The sequence below is a fragment of the Bos grunniens genome, chromosome 13 (assembly GCF_055505025.1).
Source record: "Bos grunniens cultivar Pamir isolate PY7600 chromosome 13, Bosgru_T2T1.0, whole genome shotgun sequence".
NCBI classification, from domain to species: Eukaryota; Metazoa; Chordata; class Mammalia; order Artiodactyla; family Bovidae; genus Bos; species Bos grunniens.
In genome coordinates, this window is record NC_141177.1 from 45,770,704 (window position 1) to 45,791,495 (window position 20,792).

General features: G+C 53.6%; 1 protein-coding gene and 1 long non-coding RNA gene across 10 annotated transcripts in view; one reads left to right on the forward strand and one right to left on the reverse strand.

Annotated features, from left to right (window-relative positions):
* LOC147360915 (sodium- and chloride-dependent glycine transporter 1-like) overlaps positions 1 to 11,567 on the forward strand; it is a 33,045-nt gene extending 21,478 nt beyond the window's left edge. For 6 of the 9 annotated variants that reach the window (XM_086333835.1, XM_086333834.1, XM_086333837.1 and 3 more), the window contains 10 exons: positions 5,144 to 5,276; positions 5,471 to 5,605; positions 5,687 to 5,790; positions 6,194 to 6,431; positions 6,521 to 6,655; positions 6,775 to 6,874; positions 6,963 to 7,063; positions 10,016 to 10,186; positions 10,315 to 10,505; positions 11,103 to 11,567. In XM_086333835.1, coding sequence (XP_086189961.1) covers positions 5,144 to 5,276; positions 5,471 to 5,605; positions 5,687 to 5,790; positions 6,194 to 6,431; positions 6,521 to 6,655; positions 6,775 to 6,874; positions 6,963 to 7,063; positions 10,016 to 10,186; positions 10,315 to 10,505; positions 11,103 to 11,190 — 1,396 coding nt within the window. In that variant the 3' untranslated portion in view covers positions 11,191 to 11,567. The remainder of the gene's footprint in view (positions 1 to 5,143; positions 5,277 to 5,470; positions 5,606 to 5,686; positions 5,791 to 6,193; positions 6,432 to 6,520; positions 6,656 to 6,774; positions 6,875 to 6,962; positions 7,064 to 10,015; positions 10,187 to 10,314; positions 10,506 to 11,102) is intronic. The other 3 variants (XR_015139495.1, XR_015139496.1, XR_015139494.1) reach the window with 1 other exon arrangement.
* Positions 11,525 to 15,336, reverse strand: LOC147360916 (uncharacterized). The gene is made up of 3 exons (XR_015139497.1): positions 14,940 to 15,336; positions 14,282 to 14,398; positions 11,525 to 13,596 (listed from the first exon to the last, which is right to left on the reverse strand). It is a non-coding gene; the product is annotated as an uncharacterized LOC147360916 (long non-coding RNA).
* Between the last annotated feature and the right edge of the window lie 5,456 nt (positions 15,337 to 20,792).

Genomic DNA, 20,792 nt, shown 5'->3' on the forward strand with positions numbered 1-20,792 from the left:
GACACTTGAAGTCCTAGCACGTCCATGTCCTCTAAACCAAGGGCCAGCACTCAGAGCCTCAGGGCCCAGTGTCCCTGGGCTGCTGCTGCTGCATACGTGCTCAGTCGTGTCTGACTCTTGGCAACCCCATGGGCTGTAGCCTGCCAGGTGCCTCTGTCCATGGAATTTTCCAGGCAAGAATACTGGCATGGGTTGCCATTTCCTACTCCAGGGCATCTCCCTGACCCAGGGATTGAACCAGTGTTTCCTGCACCTCCTGCATTGGCAGCCACCTGGGAAGGCCATGTGCTGCGCTACAGATGTTCAAAGATGGTTAAGATATGGTCGCCGTCCTCAAGACTCATGGTGGAGACCATAGAGCCGTCGCCTCCCAGTGAGGTTTGGGCAAAAATACCTCTGGGCAGATTCAGTCGTTCAGTCATTGGATGGGTCATTTCCTGAGCACCAAGTAGGCACCGAGGACTGTACTCAGAGCAGGGACAGAGCGGGGACTAAGAGACTCCACCCACTTAGTTATTCTGCTACATTTGGGGCATGGTGTGGACTTGGCAACTTGATCTAGAGAGAACCTTCTGGAAGGTTCCAGAAGCATAAAACCCGGAGAGGCTCCAGAAATTATCACCCCAGGGGCTGTCTTCCAGGGTGGGGCTACTGCTTGGCAAAGATCAGGAGATTTTATCCAGTGCAATTAGAGGGGAATTTCCCTCCAAGAAAACTAGCCACGGGTCAGGAGGTCCACAGGATGGCCCGCTAAACTCCACTCCTTGTCCGGGGCTGGAGCCAGGCCTCCCTAAGGAGCCGCAGTCCCAGGCAGGACTCCTTCCCTTCAGGATGGCTCTCTGCTGCCCCCTCCTGGAGAGCCTAGGGAAGTGACCTTTGAGAGGGCTGCCCAAGCTGGCTTCAGCGAGATGAGGTGAGCAAGCACCCCCATTTCTGGGCACCTACTATGTGCTTATTGTTGTTTAGTTGCTCAATCGTGTCCAACTCTTTTGCAACTCCATGGGCTGTAGCTCTCCAGGCTCGTCTGTCCATCGGATTCTCTAGGCAAGAACACTAGGGTGGGTTGCCATTTCCTTCTCCAGGGGATCCTCCCAACCCAGAGATCAAACCCGTCTCCTGCATTGGCAGGTGGGTTCTTTACCCCTGACCCACCAGGGAACTATGTGCTAGGCATATTATATGATATCACCCCCATTTTCAGATTCAGAGACTGATTCCCCGATGTTAAGGAACTAGGCCGCAATGCTGTGTCAGGATATACATGTATCAGGATATACATGTGTCAGGATATGCATGCCCTGCTGTGCCTGGGGCCTAATGTGAATTAGGCCGATGATACTCTGCAGGCATTCTGGGTCCACAGTCTCCAGCGACCCTTTGGAAAGCTGCACAATCTCATTTGAGCCCCACAGCAACCCTATTAGATAGTGTGTGCCGGTTTTATAAAATATTCCCATTTTACAAGTGAACAAAGCAAATCAAGAGAAAGATGGACTCCTCTAAAGGAAGAAGAGTTCCCAGGGCAGATTTCTGAGCCCATGTCTGCCTTTCGCCCACCCTTTGGCCTCCAGCCTTCTCTGCCTTCACCACATCTTTACAGCATTACCTTACAGTCCTCTGAGAGCTGATCTGATGCCTGCCAGGCAGGCCCTAAGTTCAGGAGCATGCCCTCATCTCCCCAGAAAACACCTGACACTCAATGGGACTTGGATCCCAGCACCCCTCTCTCAGTGTCTTCATGCCAGCTCCGGAGCCACACAGACCTCACTCAAATCCTGGCTGTGCTACATACCAGCTTGGCCTTGTGAGGTCACCAAACCTCTTTAAGTCTCAACTGTTCATCCATTAAGTGGGAGTGGATATAACACCATTCTTGTTATTATAAAGATGTAGCAGAAATCACTAAGAACAGTGACGGGTGCTCAGTAAGCACAGTGATAGCCACTGCTAGAGATGCAGTGAAAATAGATGAGTGTCCTGTTCTCAAGGCATTTACCATCTGGTTGGGGAAATTAAAAAATAATGCAGAATAAGTCAAGAGATGTTATGTGAAAGCCAACTTGTAAATATGTGTGGTTCCAAAAGTTTTTCAGTTAGTTGTTTGGTCTCAAAAGCACATGGTCCAAAACCAAAACCAAACGTTAAATATGGTGCCATAAAAAGAAAGAGTTCAGAAGATTAGCTTTCCAAACTCTTTAAACCCTTGTTTTGTATGCTAAACTCTTGCAATAAGAAAATAATACAAAAAAAGAGAAAATAATACAAAGTACTACCAGTGTAACACATGTAACTAGACAAAGTTTTTAGAAGAGTCTTTTGAGCAAGGAATGGGTTTTTTACTTTGAATGCTGGTGCTTGACCCGGTGGCTGTTCTGGAAGGCAGAGCCTCCCAACATGACGTGCCCCAAATAGTGTGCCAGTCCGGTCAGGCTTGGGCAGCCCAGAATCTCCAGCCCCGATGCCTTCAGCTTTGAGTGACCTTGTCTATTTGCCCCATGGGCCCAAACTATTTTTTTCTGCATGTCCCAAAGGGAAAAAGATTGGAAAGCACAGCCAGCCGCAAGGGTCCAGGAGCCACTCCTGGGAGGAGGGGGTGGATCTTATTCATCCCTTTATCTTTGGTTCCCCCATGGACTGAGAGCCTGGAAAGTTTCTGACCCTGATGGCGGTCAAGCGAACCAACACAGAGGCAGGAGTTTGGCAGAAGAGGGATGTGTTGGTTAGCGCCCTCTGCAGTTCACAATATGAAGGGCAGCCTAGGAGAATATTGGAGGCAGAGGACGCCTTCTCAGGTGCTTGCACGTCTGACAGTCCGGTGGGCTGAGCAAACAAACAAATCCCGGACCTGGCAACATTGTCCCATGAGGGACCAGGGTGACCACCCATCACAAGGTATTAAACATGTTTTCATGAGGTTTGAGAACTGAGTTGGAAAAAAAAATAAAAAGAGCTAAGATTAGAGGACAGCCTATGAGCTATGCTGAGAAGTCTTCAGTGAAAGAGGGGAAAGAAAGGAGCCCGTATTTTTCTAAATTTATCTACAGATTATCCTAGGTTGAAGTTATGATGCCCATTTTAAAGATGAGGAAACTGAGGCTCAATAGTTTGTCTCTTGCTCATCAGTTTTAGCCTGGACAACTCCAACAGCCAAGCCAGTCCCCCTCCAAATACTCCCCTTTATACTTCCCAGTCAATTTTCCATGATGTTAATTCATTCATCCATTCAGCAAATGCTTATTGGGCATGGCTCTGTGTTAGGCACTTTGCAAACCACTGGAGGGATACGCGAATGAACAAAACAGACAAAAACCCTTGCCTTCATAGAAGGCAGATAACAAACTGAATAGTAAAATGTACAGTGCGATAGAAAGAGACATACACTGGAGGAAAATACAGCCAAGAACGGGGTAAGGTGTGCCAGGCTGGGGCTGGGGTTGCAGTTTTAATCCGGGTATCCAGAATAGGCCCCTTTGCAAAGAGGACACCCAAGTAAAGATTTGAAGGAAGCAAGGAGGGAGGCAACCATGTCGACAAGCCCAGCTGTGTAATTTGTGGGGCCCAGGGCAAAATGAAAAGATGGGGCCTATTGTTCAAATGTGTTCAGAATTTCAAGATGGCAATGGCAGGACATTAAACCAAGCACAAGGCCCTTCTAAGCACGGGGCCCTGTGTGCCTGCACAGATCTCACACCCATGTGGACATGGGTCTGGGGAAAGAGTACACCAGACAGGGAAGAGCATGTGTAAAGGCCCTGAGGTGGGAGTGGGCCTGGCACGTTTAAGGAACAACAAGGAACCCAATGCAGCTGGAGAAGTGAGTGAGGGGGGAAGGAGCAGGAGAGGAGATTTGAGAGACGGCAGTTAGGAGATAGTGGATCATGAAGGGCTTTGGGCCACTGTATGGACTTTGGTTTTTCCATGGCCAGAGATGGGAGCTGCTACAAGGTTTTGAGCCGAGGAGAGGCCTTGAAAGACCTCTTCTAAAAACCCTCCAGAAGCTTCTCATTGATCTCAGAATAAAATTCAAAGTTCTGCATCTTGACTTCACAACTTCTCTTGATCTTGTTCCTTCCTGTCTTTATCCTTCTCTGTTCTTCTCCCCTTCTCCTCCAGCCTTCCTGAGTTACTGACATGCCCAGGCAGTTCCTGACCCTGTCCTGCTGCGTCATGACCTGACCCTGACCGTGCCCTCAGCCTGGCATGTGCTTTCATTTCTCTTCACCCGCTTTTTCTCCATCCTTCAAACTTTGGTTCAAGCCTCCCCTCTTCCAGGAATACTTCCAGCGTGTTCGTCCCCATGGGGTTAAGACGCTACTGGCAGTGCCCACAATACCTGATTTAGGTCAATATGCCTAGCAAGGGCTTGGCACGTCAACATCCAGTAGATTGAAGAAACACAGCTGGCATGGCATAGGGCTCCAGAGAGAGTCATGCATACTCAGGAGAGGAATTTAGGTTCAAGTCTAGGCTTGTGTGCTCCAGTGTGTGTGCTAAGTCACTTTAGTCATGTCCAACTCTTTGTGACCCCATGGACTATATCCCTGCATGCTCCTCTGTCCATGGGATTCTCCAGGCAAGAATAGTGAAATGGGTTGCCATTTCCTCCTCTAGGGGATCTTCCCAACTCAGAGATCAAACCCATATCTCTTACGTCTCCTGCATTGACAGGTGGGTTCTTTACCACTAGCGCCAGCTGGGAATCCTCTGTCTTTTCTCAGTACTCCACTGCCTCCCTCTGTTCATCAGAGTTGGAGGACTAGTGTTTGTGAAAAGATCACAGAAGGCTTCCTGGAGGAGGTGACACCAGATAGGGTACGTCCAGTCTGGAGGAGAGGGGGTTCCTAAAGGAAAGGCCTCTGCCGGGTCTGAGCAGGGACAGGGAGACCTCCACACCCTAGGGGCTGAGGAAGGTAGCCCAGGCCTAGGGTGTGGCCTGCAGGCACCCTCAAGGATCCTGGGAGAGGCAACAGGCAGAGAGGCCTGGGCAGGCTGGGGATGGGGCCTCACCAAGGCTCCCATCTCAGACAAGCCGGCTGCTGGGCCTCCGTGAGAAAGGAGGGAGCTGCCAGGCTGGGCCCTGGGCCTTGGGAATGTGTTGCTGGATGGTGCGGCTGGCCCTCAGTGCCAGAGTATCCCCTTCTAGTTTCTGCGTGCTGAACCTGTCGGATGACGTTGGAAACTTCGGGGAGGTGCAGGTGCACCTCCTCAGCTGCCTCCTTGTCTCCTGGGTGGTCGTCTTTTTCTGCCTCATGCAAGGGATCAGGTCTTCAGGGAAAGTAAGTCCCCTCCCTCCAGGATCTGTGCCCACGGAAATATCCTGCCTCCCTGCCTGGGTTTTGTGTGTGTGTGTGGGGGGGTGTGATGAAGGCATGTAGGAGGGGCCAGAGGACCCGTGGTGGTTGAGGGGGCAGGTTGAGGGGTGGAGTGGGAAGAGCCCAGAGGAGTCCAGTGGGGCCCCTCTCACCCCCAGGTGGTGTACTTTACGGCCACATTCCCCTACGTGGTGCTGACCATCCTGTTCTTCCGTGGTGTGACCCTGGAAGGAGCCTCCACGGGCATCAAGTACTACCTGACTCCACAGTGGGACAAGATCCTGGAGGCCAAGGTGGGCTGTGGGTGGAAGGTGACCTGGAGGGATGGGGAGGGGCAGAGAGGCACCAGCCTCTGACCACAGCTCCTCCTGCAGGTATGGGGGGATGCCGCCTCCCAGATCTTCTACTCGCTGGGCTGCGCATGGGGCGGTCTCATCACCATGGCTTCCTACAACAGGTTCCATAACAACTGTTACCGGTGAGAGTCTCTCCACCAGCGCTGGGGCTGCCCCCTGTTCCTGCCCTCTCTGCAGCCTGACTCTGCTTCCCCCAGACCCACCAGATCCAGTGCAGCCTTCTGGCCTGCCAGCACCCTTCCTTCCATTCACAGCCTGGAGATGCTGGCAATGCCGGGTCTGGTTCCAGTCACTGCAGAACACAGAACATTTAGGCAGAAGAGAGAAGGGGTGATGATAGTGATGCCCCAGGGGTCTGTAAGGACTCAAGAGCCTCACACCCACTTATACAGGTCCAGAACAGACCAGAGAGGAGATTGGGGGTACTTTTGTTCCTAGAACTTTCCCTGTCTCCAAGTCTGCTGGCCCAAATTGGGCAGGAGGAACTGAGCTGCGTGTCCTGACCACGTGTTTCCCTCCCATTAGAGACAGTGTGGTCATCAGCGTCACTAACTGTGTCACCAGTGTCTATGCCGGCTTCGTCATCTTCTCCGTCCTGGGCTCCATGGCGAATCACCTGGGTGAGGACGTGTCCCAAGTGGCAGAACACGGCCCAGGCCTGGCCTTCGTGGCATACCCAGAGGCCCTCACACTGCTGCCCATTGCCCCACTCTGGTCCCTGCTCTTCTTCTTCATGCTCATCTTGATGGGGTTAGGCACTCAGGTACGAGGCATGGGACTCAGGCCTGAGGCTCAGGGTGGGAGGAGGCAGGGCCAAGAATAGGCCCTTGCTCTGATGGCCGTGTCCTGCAGTTTTGCCTCCTAGAGACGCTGGTCACAGCCATTGTGGATGAGGTAGGGAACCAGTGGATCCTACAGCAAAAGATTTATGTGACCTTTGGCGTGGCTGTGGCTGGCTTCCTTCTGGGTATCCCCCTCACCAGCCAGGTAAGAACCAAGGCAAAGGCTGGGCTGAAGTTGCCAGGGTATGGGGTGGGGGGAAGACAGCAGAGAGAAGGGGCCCGTAGCCTCAGCCACCCCCAACTCAGCTGCCCACTGGCCCATAGGCAGGCATCTACTGGCTGCTGCTGATGGACAACTATGCGGCCAGCTACTCCTTGGTCATCATCTCCTGTATCATGTGTGTGTCCATTATGTACATTTACGGTAAGTACCCAAGCTTCCACGGCCTCCTGTGTCCCAGCCCCTGGCCTGCTCACGCTGTTCTGTGGGCTGCTGACCTCCCTCTGTCCAGGGCACCAGAACTACTCCGAGGACATCCAGATGATGCTGGGGTTCCCACCACCCTGCTTTTTCCAGATCTGCTGGCGCTTCATCTCACCAACTATCATCTTTGTAAGTTCCTTGCTGGTCCCTCCCCTGCTGCCCCGGTGGCGAGCATCCTTCTCTTGGGAACCAGCCAAGGAAGAGCACGAGCCCAACCATTAGGCCAGAGCTCCCCCTGGGGCTCCACACCCACAGTTCAGGTCACTGGAAGTCTGAGTGAAGCTGTACAGAGTCAGACAGGTGTGGAGACTCAGAACCACCCAAGCCCTGGCCTTGGGTTAGGAATGGAGCACAGGGCCCTGTATTTGATGGAAGACAGTGCCCAGCTTCAGAAGGGGAAAATAGGCTGGCAGCAGCTGAGAGCCGGCCCTCCCTCCCTGGTATAAACCTGGCATCCCTCCAGAGGAGCCTTGGAAATCATAACTGACCTTGGCGTTGGCCTCTGACAGCTTCACTGAGCTCGTGTCTCTAGTCCCTCATAGCCAAGGTGCTTGGAGTGCTCAGGGTATGTGGTGTGAATGCATGTTCCAGAAGCAGGCTGTGCAAGTCAGGTATCAGCTCAGGATCCGGGACACCCTCCTAAGCCACCTTGGAATAGGCTGGCTTGGGAAGGGGAGTTCTGGGTTTTCACCAGTATTCAACACCTGCAAGACAGACCCCCCAGCAGGGAGTAGAAGTGGTGGAGGGAAAGTCCACCATGGCCAGGAACAATATACTAAGTCTCGTGATACAACTCTCCATGGTTTCATTATTATCCCCACTTTACAGATGAGGAAACTGAGGCCCTGGGATGTTAAGTAATTGATCCAAGGTTATATAGCTTCTAAGGGTCAGAGCCCTCATGTAAAGCAGGTGGTCTGATCTGGAGCGTGTGTGCAGGGCCCATGCTGCACTAGAAACAAGTTTAGGAGGAGGAGTGGTCTGTGGACTAAAAACCTTCTGATTTTGTTCCTTTATGATCAGGGTGAGAAGTCGGGGGTGGGGGTGGGGGGTTGCGGGGAGGGATTTGCTAGTGTAATGGTCCCTCCACAGAGAAGAGGCAGGGCTGTCTCTGAGTGATAGAGGGGTCAGCCCGATGGTCAGGGCAGTGTCTGGAGTCGTGCCCCTGAGCCGTGCCAGTTTCTCTGTGCCCCAGAGAGGTCAGCACCGGATTTCCACATTGGCTCATGTTTCTGGAAAAAAATAAAAAAGGCCCCTGAGGGCTGAGGCCTCCATCACATGGAATGTGGGATCTTCCCAAGCCTGGCACAGGCACCAGCTCTGGCTACTGGCTCAGCTTTGAAACAGGAGGAGAGGAAGTGTCCTGTAAGTGGTGGGAGGGAGGGAAGGGCAGACACCACAGCCAAACGCTGTGCCCTCGGGGGTTATGGCTTTGGCCCAGGACCTGCTCTGGGGGAGCTCATCCTCCAGGGCTCCCAGGAAGCTGCTGCCCTGTGGGGAGACCCAGGGCACCACCCAGGCAGGGCAGGAGGAAGGAGGCAGCCTGGGTCCGGTGTCTCCAGGAAACTGAGGCAAAGCCCGTAGCATCTTCTCTGTGCTCAGAAAGCCAGGCTGGAATCCCCTCGGGTGAGGAGGCCAGGCTCTGTGGACCGTGTGCTTCTGGGCTGTTAGCTTTCTTTTGGAGGCTTTACTTCTTCATAGTGCTGAAAAGATTTTTTTTTTTTTTATAAACTCATCCTTCTATCAGTTCAAATAAGGAATTTGTCCACACATTAGATCAGGCTCTAGTTCCATTCAGGAAACTTGTTATAAGCTCCTCTAAGTGCAGCATCCCCCGGATGCAGGTCCTGACTTCTAGAATTTAGTCACTAAAAAGGCTGGAGGGGCCTGAGCTCGAGGATGTGGCTGAAGGCTTGGTAGGTGTATGCTGAGGCCTCCTGCCAAGCAGCACCCATTGTTCCAGGCCCTCCAAGTGGCCCATGAAACACCTGCCCATCTTTCTGCTTCCTGTAGTATTTTTGTTGCTGCAACCCTAGGCTTTATCTCTGGTGTCCCTCGGCTCTTTCCAAAGCGGTTCCTGAGAGCACCCCCTGCCTGACACGGTTTCTAGGCTTCGGAGCCTCCCCTGGCTGTCCGCTGCTGTCTCTGCAGCCATAGACTGGCAGGACTTCTCCCTTTCCTTTCCCCCATTGCTCCCACCTCCCTGCATAAGTCAGTTCAGATCAGCACATGAGATTGTGCCAGGCGCTATGCTGGGCACTGGAGACCTAGAGCTGATGCAATCCAGGAGCTCCCAGGTCTGGAGGAAACATTAAAAAAATGCTTCAATTCAGTTCAGTGGCTCAGTCGTGTCCGATTCTTTGTGACCCCATGAACTGCAGCACGCCAGGCCTCCCTGTCCATCATTAACTCCTGGAGTTTACCCAAACTCATGTCCATTGGGTCGGAAATGCCATCCTACCATCTCATCCTCTGTCATCCCCTTCTCCTCCTGCCCTCAATCTTTCCCAGCATAAGGGTCTTTTCAAATGAGTCAGCTCTTCGCATCAGGTGGCCAAAGTATTGGAGTTTCAGCTTCAATATCAGTCCTTCCGATAAACACCCAGGACCGATCTCCTTTAGGATGGACTGGATGGATCTCCTTGCGGTCCAAGGGACTCTCAAGAGTCTTCTCCAACACCACAGTTCAAAAAATCCTTAGTAGATGGAAAATGCCATTGAAGCCTTAAAAGCCACCGATTCGTCCTTACTTCAGCAAGGCAGTGGGTGGCCGCTGCAAGTCTTTGAGTAGAACTGACTTCCAAGGGCCAAGGCAGCTGAACAGTTTCTTGCCTGCTTCAGGATTATCCAGAAGCCAGACCCCTCCCCTTCCACAGTGTCCACCTGCCCATCATACCCTGGACCCCTGGTGCCATCAGCTTATTCCGCTAAGCAAATGTTGATGTCACCCCTGCCCTCCCTGAAATGCCTCTTTCTAGTCTGGGAAACTGGAGAGGGAGGGGAGCAGTGCTGATAGGAGGCCTAAGGCCTGGGTAGGGCTGGGCAGGACTTATGCCCACTCCCAACCCCCACTCTTTGCAGTTGATTCTCATCTTCCTGGTGATCCAGTACCAGCCAATCACCTACAACCAGTACCGTTATCCAAGCTGGGCCGAGGCCATTGGCTTCCTTATGGCTCTGTCCTCTGTTATTTGCATTCCATTCTACGCCCTGTTCCACTTCCGGAGAACAGATGGGGACACCCTCCTCCAGGTGAGGGGTGGGGGGAGCAGGGGCAGCCAGGTGAATCAGAAGAGGGTGGATGGATGGATGGCACTCCAGGGCTCCCTTCTGATGCACTCTGCCCGCCCGTCCCTCCTTCATGCCTACCTCTCCTGTAGCGTTTGAAAAACTCAACAAAGCCAAGCAGAGACTGGGGTCCCGCCCTCCTGAAGCACCGAACAGGGCGCTATGCCCCCACCATTCCACCCTCCCCTGAAGATGGACTTGAGTTCCAGCCGCTGCACCTGGACAAGGCCCAGATTCCCATGGTGGGCAGTAATGACTCCAGCCGTCTGCAGGACTCCCAGATGTGAGCACAGCTCCTGGGGGGAGTACCCCATCCCCACCCTGTGCTCCCAACACAGAGACTGGGGAGACAGTGGAGAGGTGTCACCGCCTGCCCCCACCACGCCCTGCTCAGGGGTGGCACCTGTCACCTTGGCCACCACTGCTAGCACGGTCATTTCTGCTCATTTCCCTAGTGTTCACAGGTCCTTTAGATGCCAAGATGGCAGCTGGGAGGTTTGGGTGATGTGGGGGTTGCTGGGGGGCCCAGTAGCACTTTGGAGGGGTCTCAGGTCAGGTCCCCAGACACCTGCTGGGCTTCACATGGCCTCTGATGCCCCCACACTTTGCCCTGAGCTGAGGTTCTGGGTGGGTCCCCTACCTGTCCCTGTCCCTGAATCTTCGGCCTCCTGACCAGTGTTCCCGCCCTTGGGGTGGACCCCAGCCTCTGCTAATTCAGATCTTCCTACCCCAGGCTAATTCAGATCTTCCTACCTGGAGGCAGGGAGGTGGAGGGAGGGGGCTGTGTAGTGTTACCGGTCAGGCTGTGTGGCCTGGCCCTTTTGTCTTATCTATGGTTGCTACCCCCTTGCCTTGGCCTCGGGCCCAATCTGTCTTCCAGGAACACCTGCATGTCACTCGGCAGCTCTGAGGTCCCTGCACCTCCTTCCAGCACTGGCTGTCAGGGCCTGCCCAGCAGAGGCCCATGACCTAACAACCTGCCCAAAGAATTCGTTTCTGGGGGTGATGCTCAGCAGGAGGTTTGAGCCCAGAGCCCCAGGGAATGGACCCTAAATGACACCCCACTGCCCTACCACCACTAGGCTGAAGCCCAGTCTTCCTGAACTGGGCTACTCTTGTTCAACGTGCCAAATTGAGCCCGTGTGCCCGAACCACTCTCTGGAGCCAAAACTCCTTCCCCCAAGCCCTGCAGTGTCTGTGTGTCTGTCCTCCGTGCAGTGACAGCCCTGGAAAAGCTGCCTCTAATCCTCTGTAGCAATAACAGTGCGCCTCCCACCCCCAACCATCTGCGTACCACTAGGATTTTAAAGTCCATAGGTTTTAATGAAATTTCTATTCCTGTTTCTGAGCTGCTGCTGTGCTTTGTCTGGGTCCTCCAGGGGGACAAGAGTCAGGGCTGGGACAAGACCTCCTCCTGCCAAGCCTTTGGGGGGATGCCTGGGAGGAGAAAGGCCAGAGGCTGTGACAGTCAGGACCGGACACTGAGGCCCTGGTAAGAAGGTAGGGTGGGGGCCAGACAGACAGACAGCAGTGGAATCCTGGGGAGGGCTCATCCTAGACTAGATCTGAAGTGGGCTGGACCCTGGCAGCTGAAAGCAGTAGCAGACAGGACGAGTTCCAATGGAAGCTGAAGCCTCCTTCCTGAGCAGCCCTTCATGTTGGGGCCTGGGGTGCTACACTGGACATCAGAGTAAAAGCTGGCCTTTTCCCAGGGAGGCACTGAATCTTCCGTCCCCAGTGGCAGGTGGTAGCCAGGCTGCGAAGTTTGGGGCAGCGCTCCAGACGGGGAGCGGGCAGGAAGCACTGGAGAAGCCTGGCCCAAACTCCAGTAGCCCCATGGAGGCAAAGCAGGAGTCCAGTGCCCTGGCTGGAGGACTCCAAGGGCTGTGGCCTGAATGGGAGGGAGTAGCTGCAAGGGGCCCATGGCCTGCCCCTCAGCCTGCCTCATCCAGCTGTCTGTCTGCTCTGGGTTACCTGTGGCTAGGGGAGACATAGGAAGGCCTCAGGGGTGCCTGCAGCTCCTGTTGCATGGCTGCCTTCTGTTCCTTTAGCTCTGGAGGAGAGGTTCTGCCTGAGACACAGCACCCGGTCTTCCAGGCTGTGTTACAAGAGCAAGGTGGGACGGGGTGGGAGCAGAGTGTTCTGGGGCCTGCTAGGGTCCTCACCTGAATACTTATCTTCCAGGCAGCTCAGTGCCTGGCTTTACGGCAGGGGTGGGACAGGAGTGGGCAGGGTGCCCAGGCCAGGATCCCCACAGTGTGAGGCAGAGGAACCAGCCCGTGCAGTCTCTTCCTCCCAACCACCTGGGGGCACTCCTGAGAGGAACACCAGCCTCTCCCTGAAAAGCTGAGCTTGGCAAGGGAGTGGCAGGCCTGAACCCAGACTTGGGGAAGAGAAGGAGGCAAAAGACCTAGGCAGACCCAGCAGTTGATCTGAAAGTGCTGACCTCGGACTTCGGGACTCAACTGGAATATGGGTTCACGTACTTAAGGATGACACACATATGTGTGCACACAGGAAAAACGGACCCAGGGTTCACACAACCTCTGCAGGCACAGACACACAGACACACGTGTGTGAATCTCATGCCCTGAGTAAGACACTGAGGTGTCTACGCTCAGCAGAAGGGCTGGGGGCGGGGCGGCCCAGGATTGCAGCTCACCTGCAGGATGGGAATCTCCCTCTCCAGCGCACGGCACTCTTCTTCCAGGAGGGCCCGGGGACATGGACAGTGCAGCACCGGAAGCAGGCCCGGGTCTCAGCAGAGCCCTCCACTAGGTCCCCACCCCCAGCCTCCCCAGGAGCCTCCTCTACGCCCTCCTATCTCAGTCCACCTCTTCCTCTGCTGCCCTCATGCTGTTCCAGCACAGCCTTGCAGCCCTGCCAGCCTCTTCCTGGGCAGGGTGTGTCCTCTTTCCTTGCCCGCCTCCCAGTGCCCACCCTGAGGAGCAGCATTCTCTCTACATGATAGGACTAGACTTGCGGGTCCTCCTGCCTCCATTCTCTCTCACATCACAGCCCCACCCCTGCTTTAAAAACTCTTCTGTGTGTCATCTCTTCCCCACCTCCCAGGATAAAAGTCCTCAGGCCAAGGCCCATGTAGGCATCTGTACTTGACTGATTCCTGGCAGCAACCTCATCAGCATCCTGCCCTTTCCACCTCTCAGCCCCTCTCTCCTGGGTCTCCCAGCCAGGTGTGTTCTGTCCCTTCTCCTCCCATTAGTCCCAGTACATCAGGGTCCATCCGCAGTCCCACCCTCCCTGTCTCCACCCCCACTGCACACACTTGGGGGCCTCACCGCAGGTGTCCAGCAGCCTGGTCAGTGTGGGACACGTTCAGCTGGTCCTTGATGACGCTGAGGTCCCAGTGACAGCTGCTGGCAGATGAAGTCAACCTCACTCTCCCATGCTGCTTCACCCCAGGCCTTCAGGACAAAATCGCCATTTCTCCTAGATAATTTTGTGCTTTCTCACAAAGGCAATACACGATGGTACTAAAAGGAGGAGATCTGGAGCCTGGGATTGCGCATGGGTTCTGCCTTTTCCTATGTGTGAGTCTGGGAAAGTCAATCATCCTTTTTGAGCTTTAGTATCCTCATCTGCAAAATGGGGACACCACCCCCTTCATAAGGATGTGTGAGACATAAGTTGCTGCCATTCAGTGATGAACACGCTGCTGCTCATTTATCTCCCTCAGTCCCTAGCCCTCTCTAACCCAGTCCTCGCAGCCTGGCTATCCCAGCCTGAGGGACAACTGGCCCCTGGATGAAGTCCTTCCTTCCACTCATATCTTTGTGTACTTCTTCCTCTTCCTGCAAAGCACTTCTTTTTGTATCTGGAAGTCTGTTCCTCATACTTTAAAACCCAGCTGGAACCAAGCTCTCAGGATTGATGTGTTTCCTGGGCTTCTGCAGCCCTCATGGGCTGACCTCTACCACAGGTGGCTGTAGAAGTGTCAGTCCCAGACCAGGAACTCCTCTATGCCCGCAGGTGGGACCTACCAGCTGGCTGGGGACCCTTTCCTAGCAAGGACAGATTCCGCCTCTCCTACTACTATACCTGGGTTCACCAGCTCTCATCTGGAACATCTCCTGTTCTGGCAAATCACGCCTGGGCTCCTCCAAGGCACAGCACAGGACGCTGGGGCTATAGTGGACCCACGCGTGGGTCTGGTCCCTGCAGAAGATTCATAAAGGCAATTCAGGGGCTCCTTCCAGGGAACCACAGGAAAGGCGACCCTGGCCCCTTGTCAGTTGCCAGGCTAGCCCATCTGAGTTCTGGAGACAGGGCTCAGACCCAGGTCTGGAGCTCCACCTGCCCTCACAGATGGCCTTCCGGCGGAGACCTTGGAGCAGCTGCTGCAGTTCCTGGCACACAAGCTCTCTTAAGAGGGGCGGTGGTGCCAGAAGGGAGGAGAGGTCAGAGGTGGGGCGCGATCCAGAGGCTTGGATAGATAGGGCCTCTTGGAGCAATGATTGTAACATCACTACCTGCAAGGAGAGCTGGGGCACCTCGGCGACCGCGGAGGGAAGTGAAGGGAGGCAGGGAAGCTGGGGGAATGAGGGGCCGGTCAGTTAAATTGGAGAGGATTGGGGGGACAGTGAGATCCGACAAGAGCTCGAGAGTTACTGGGGAGGGCTAAGGACCCGTAAAAGGTGAGAAAAGCATCCAAGTCGTAGGACAGGTCTGCCGTGGGGCCCACCTTCCTACGCCCCACCTCTGCCCGCTCCAGGCTCAGATCCACTGTCGTCTCCCCTAGAATCCTCTTCACTTCAGGCCGCTCCGGGAGCGGAACGTGCTCTTCTACCAGTTCCCACAGTGACTGGGAGTCCCTAGGCATGGCCGGCCCGCCCGCGCCGCTGCCCCCGAGACGCGCGGTCGCTCACTTGGACCTGCGGGACCACAGCTGGAGCTCCGGGTTACCGATATACTGCTATTTGCCCAGGGCCGGGCACACCCACTCACTCCTCGCTAGCTTCCGGGTCTCACAGGCCACGCCCCCAGCCTGTCCCTCGGACCGGCCTCTCCCAAGCCTCATTCCGTTCGGTCGCCCGTCCCCACGACTAGAGTTGCTCGGTCCAGAGCCGCTGGCCTCTGGCGCTCTCTTCTGCTCTACTACAGACCGACTGTCGGAGGCCACGGTTTCAGGTCGCGGCCGCGGGAGCCAGGAGGCCCTAGCCCCGCCTCTTCCGCGCGGCCGTCACCCGGGAAACGGGCCCTCTACTCAAGCCCCGCCCCCGAGGGCCCCGGCCCCGCCCATTCCAGGGCGGTGCCGGCTAGCAAAGCCCAACTCACACCCGTGGTAGGTGGTTTCGCAGTATCAACCATGCACATCACCTAGACTCCAAGCACCTTTCATCCCTGGGCACCTTTAGACTCCAGGGCAGGTGAAAGAACCGAGAAATATGAGTCCGGTGGGTTTATTACTTCCATGCCTTTTCTTGGGCAGGAACGGACTAGGCTGTTCAAGGAAGACAAGTAAAGGGGGGAGTGTGGGAGAAACCGGAGGAGGGGAGGAAGGCGGTAGGTCCAGGGGGACCAAGGGACCAGATGAGCAGCGTCTCACGGAGCCCCCCTTGCTTGAAGCCAGGGTTGCAGTGTGAAGTGCAGGGAAGCCTGCGGTGAGCTCCTTGGGGTCTCGGCGGGCTCTCTGACCCTCGACGCCCCGCGCCCCCTCCCCCCATTCCGCTCCCCCTGCCCCAGCGCCCCACTCGCTCATTTTCCTGGCTGCTCCTCTGCACTTTTCCTACCTGGTTCTGTTTTCCCCGGGAGAGCTGCAGAATGGGTTCATTTCCTAGGCTTTCCTCTCCTGAGGTCTCTGAAAACAAGCACTTAAGTTTGTATAAAAAATAAACACAGGGGCCCAAAGCAGGTTCCCCAACAACATGGATGACAGGAGAACGCTGGAGCTTTGCCAAACACCGAGACCCCAAAGTGCCAGTGCTCGGAATGATTGGTCCAAACTGCTGTATCAGGGAGCAGGAGGAGGCTGGTCTCCTCTTTGACTCAGCCTCAAGCCCAGGACCGAGACTGTCCAGAGCCACCTCCTCCATAAAGAAACTGCCTCCCAGTTCCCAGGACCCACCATTTTTCAAGCATTTGAGTCACGGTGACCAGTAACTACTGTTGTTTCAGCCGCAGTTAGGAGCTGGCCCCCAGGTTGGTCCTCCAGCCCTCACTGGTCTGGTTCAGGCATAAGCAGCAGAGCAGGCACGTGTGACTCTGCCAGGGGTTCCTGCAGCCCCAGGAGTGAGCTCAGTCCACACATGGGGCAGGCTGTCAGTACTGGGGCTCCGGGAGCGGCCCTCATCTAGAATGGTGATGTCCAGGTGCATGGACACCCCAGCTCTCTTGCTGTTCCGTTGGGACCACCCAGAGGCTTGTTGTACATGGTCTCCAGTGGGTGTCAGCTGCAGATGTGGGTGGAGAGACCCACCCATCCCCGTGGTCCAAATGGGACTCCTCCTCTTCTGTCCCACTGCCTGCTTCCCTACATAAAGATGATTCCTTCCAAATAAATGACTTGACCTCGACTCCTGTGTCAGAGTCAGCTTCTGGGAGGAACAATCTGAGATGGCTGGTTGGTATCTGCCCAGCAAACACCCCTCCCTCCCCACTGCTGGGTGGGGGAAGCCCTGATCTTGTCCTGAGGAGCTGCGCCTTCACACAAGTTACAGCCCTGATCAGACCCACGAGAACCCGCCTTCCTCTCACTGTGGGTGGGCAAGTGTCCCAAACCAGACCCACTGTTGGAATAGGAGATCCAAGTCCAGTGGAGCCAAGATGAACATGCAGGAGCCGCCCTGTGATTGGGGAGTCCTGATGTGGTCCCCATGGTTCCCACTGTGCCTTCTGGTCCCGGGGCTCGCTATAGCCTCTGTCCCTTTCCAGGCTGGTTCAGGCTGGCTCTTTAGGCTTCCCTTCAGTTCTGAGTGCTACACTGCCTGTTTTGGATATGCAGCTTCCGTGTCTTTATGAGTCAGAGTTGGTTTCTGTTCTTGCAACCCCAGAGATCCCCAAGAAAACCTCCAGTGAAGGAGGCTTGGTATCAAGGTGGAGATTCATGGAGGTTTCAGTTAGGTGGGATTGCCCCCAGAGCAGACCCTAAACAAGATCTCAGGTCCCGGTGGTTTGTAGAGTGGTGATCACAGGGCCTGGGCATGCTATTAGAAAGCCCAGGCTTTTAGCTCCAAGCCAGCCTGTCTATCCTCCAGTGGGTGCCAGGGCTGTGAAGCTGCGGTCTTATCCCTGATACGCCATCATCCCCCTGGTCAGGGAGAGGGAAGGCAGGAAGAGAGAGACTGTGGTCCTCGTTTGCTACTTCATCCTGGTCGTGGCACTTCCTTCCCTGAGCAACAGCTGAAGCCAGTTCTGTCTTTCCAACATCTGCAGAAGCGGCCTCACTACGGTCTCCTCAGAGACTTGGGTCTTCCAGGGCATCCTGCCAGGGGTGCTCACGCTCCACCTCTGGGCAGGGGTGGTGGTGTCCGGCAAGCCTGCTTGTTCGATGCAGGTGCTTTGTCCATGTGGTGCATTAGTGGTCTCTTCTGCTTTTCTAATTAAGAAGATAATGCTTCTTTATGCTCTGTTTATAGTGCTTTTGGAGAAGGAAAAGGCTACCCACTCCAGTATTCTTGCCTGAGAAATCCCATGGACTGAGAAGCCTGGTGGGCTACAGTCCATGGGATCGCAGAGTCAGACATGACTTAGCAACTAAATAACACAAATAGCGCCTTATACTCAGTTCTGTCTGTTAATATCACTGGTGGTATTTCAGGCTGCACTAACTTCGGGCTATTGCTTTGTGTTCCACTTGCAGGGAAGAGGCCACGTAGAGCATCATCAGTCATCCCTACAGGAGGTGAGGAAGCTGGGGTGTCTGTGGATCAGCTCCCCCTCCTTCTCCAGGTGAGCATGGCTCTGGGGCACTGATTCCCTGGCTTTTCTGCCTGTTGCACGTGAGGTCCTATGCACCTCTGCATAGGACCCTAACAGAGAGAGCATGCTTGGTGTGTATGGTGACCTACGGGGCTGTCCAGGGAGAGAGATACAGGGTAAAGGTTGGAAAACTTTTTTTCTGCCAGATTATAGGCTGTTTGGGCTCTTTTGTATTAATAACTACTCAACTCTGCCATGTTAGCCTCAAAACAGCCACAGACAACACAAAAGCAAATAGATGTGATGGCTTCCAATAAAACTGTATTTACAAAACAAGAATATTTACATTTATATACCAGGTTTGCTGATTCCTGCTGTAGGGCACACGCACCAACAAGGTCTCATACAAAATCCAACTTGCATCAGAAGATACTGCTTACCTGGCATTGCTGCTGGTTTTTTCCTTTTCTTTTTCATGTTGGAAAATTCCATTTAAGTCTCTCCTTGACTTGAAGCTTTATTATAAGAAAGAATCTCCAAGCAACCATTATGATCAAGTTTATCCTAAAGTACTATATCCTGGACTTGTAGTTGGACTGTTAGTGGTGAGTAAAGTCATCTCAAAACTTGTATGGCACTTGGCACATTGATGATGAAGAGCATCATTTAAGTACCACAATTACTGCAAATGCTTGACTCTAATCCTGTGTGCTTGGATGAAAGCAAATAAATGCCACAGAGAAGCCATGCTGACCTATGTTTTACTCAAATAAATGGGGTTTTGAGTGGAGATGTATATTCTATCAGGAGATACATCCTCAGTCAATAACTCACCTTCACCTGCATGCTAGCGTGCTTGTGGCAGCTTCTCTGTCACCTGTGGCCAGTTCCAGGACTTAGGGTCAAAAGAGAAAAAGATAAGTTGCAGTCTCTGTCTTCCATCCAGCTTGGAGGAGCCCGTGGCTGTCCTCTTGGGTGAACCAGAACATCTTTCAGGGCACTATGACATGAGACCACCATGCTGGGATGGTGAAGGTGGGGTGGCCTGAAGCCATCCAGGTGGGAACTGGTAACAGTTCACTTTAGAACTAAGGAATTCCCAGCCTCATTTGGCTGTTTGGGCATGTAAAACCCTGTGGGCTGAGATTTCTAATCACCCCATCCCATCCCAAACCGCCCAGGACTGAATATTAGAGTCTTCATCTCTGGGGCCGAGCGCATTTCTCCATCATCAGTTTGTTTATTCTATCCCCAGATTGACAGTGCGTGTCTTCTAAGTTCTAGAAGAAAAATGAAGCTGGCAGGCTGGCTTGGGAAATTTACTTCAGGTTAGATTTTGATTCCTGGCCCCTTATAAGCTCAAACCCAAATTCAACAGAGAGGTGCTTGAACCCAAGGAAAGGGCCTCTTGGCAATGAAATGCCCAAGAGACTAGCGGACCAACTCAAGTAGGAGTTGATAAATTTGTAAAGCAAAGAGGGAGCCTCTTTCCTAGACGTCCAGGTGCAGGTCACCCTCTCTCCCGCTGCCAGTGTCCTTGGGAAGCCGAATAAAGTGTTGGGAGGCTGTGCGTGGGCGTGGATTCACCGTTGGCAGGTGGAGGGGGTGGAGGGGTTTCCAGGAGCTCGCCTGGGGCGGGCCTCTCCATGCCCGGTCCTCAACTGACGTCAGCTCTTCAGAGGCTAGAATCCCCCTTGATACCGGCCTCTGTGTTCCCCTACACTGAACACTCAGATACTGTCCCCAGCTTCCATCATGACTCTGCATTTCCTAAGCTCCCATGTGCTGCATGCCCACCACGCCCCCGCCGCCCCACCGCAACTCTGTCCTTCTTTGACAGAAGACCACATGGCAGCTACAATCAAATCACCTTCGCTGGCCCAAGACCCAGCCTGTGCTTGTGTTTACGGCAAACTCCCAGTGTTTTTCAATCCCCTTGTCCTCTCCTACAGCCAGTGTCTCTAATCTTGGCATTCTGAGTTCTAGAAATTTCTATCAAATTAGACTCTTGGCATCCAAAAAACTTACCCTGGCTATGAGTTCACCAATCCTCCTAATGCACTTTTATCTCTAAATAGGAAATGCTTGATTGCGTTTCCTAAAGGTTTTGTAACGTGTGGTTCTCAGGTGATGCCAATCCATGAAGGCATCGCTCTCATGAAAACCGCTCTTCGTAATTTATAAGTGACGACAATAATGATGCATGGTAGTGAGTCTGTAAGAATTATCAGTTTTTTAAAAAATAGTTTTTGATGTGACTATTTTTAAAGTCTTTACTGAATCTGTTACAATGTCACTTCTGTTGTATGTTTTGGTTTTTTGGCCCTGAGTCATGTGGGGTCTTAGCTCCCCAACCAGGAGATCGAACCTTCAACCCCCGCACTGGAAGGTGAAGCCTTAACCACTGAATCACCAGGGTAGTCCCAAGAATGATCAGTTTTTAAATTTTATCTTTGGGAAATCATTCTTTGGACCTAAGTGTTGAAAAGCAGCATTCATTCTGTCATAAGATCAGATTGGATCTTATGCCTTTCAGTATGTGTTTTCAGCCACAGGCTTTTTTAAGATTTTACTAGTTGGGTTTTGTAAGTAGTGGATCACAGGACAAAACTGAAAATTGTTTTTACAACAAATATGGTAAATGTAAGATATTTGTATTTTTATGAATAACTCTCCAGATTTGCTAGAATAG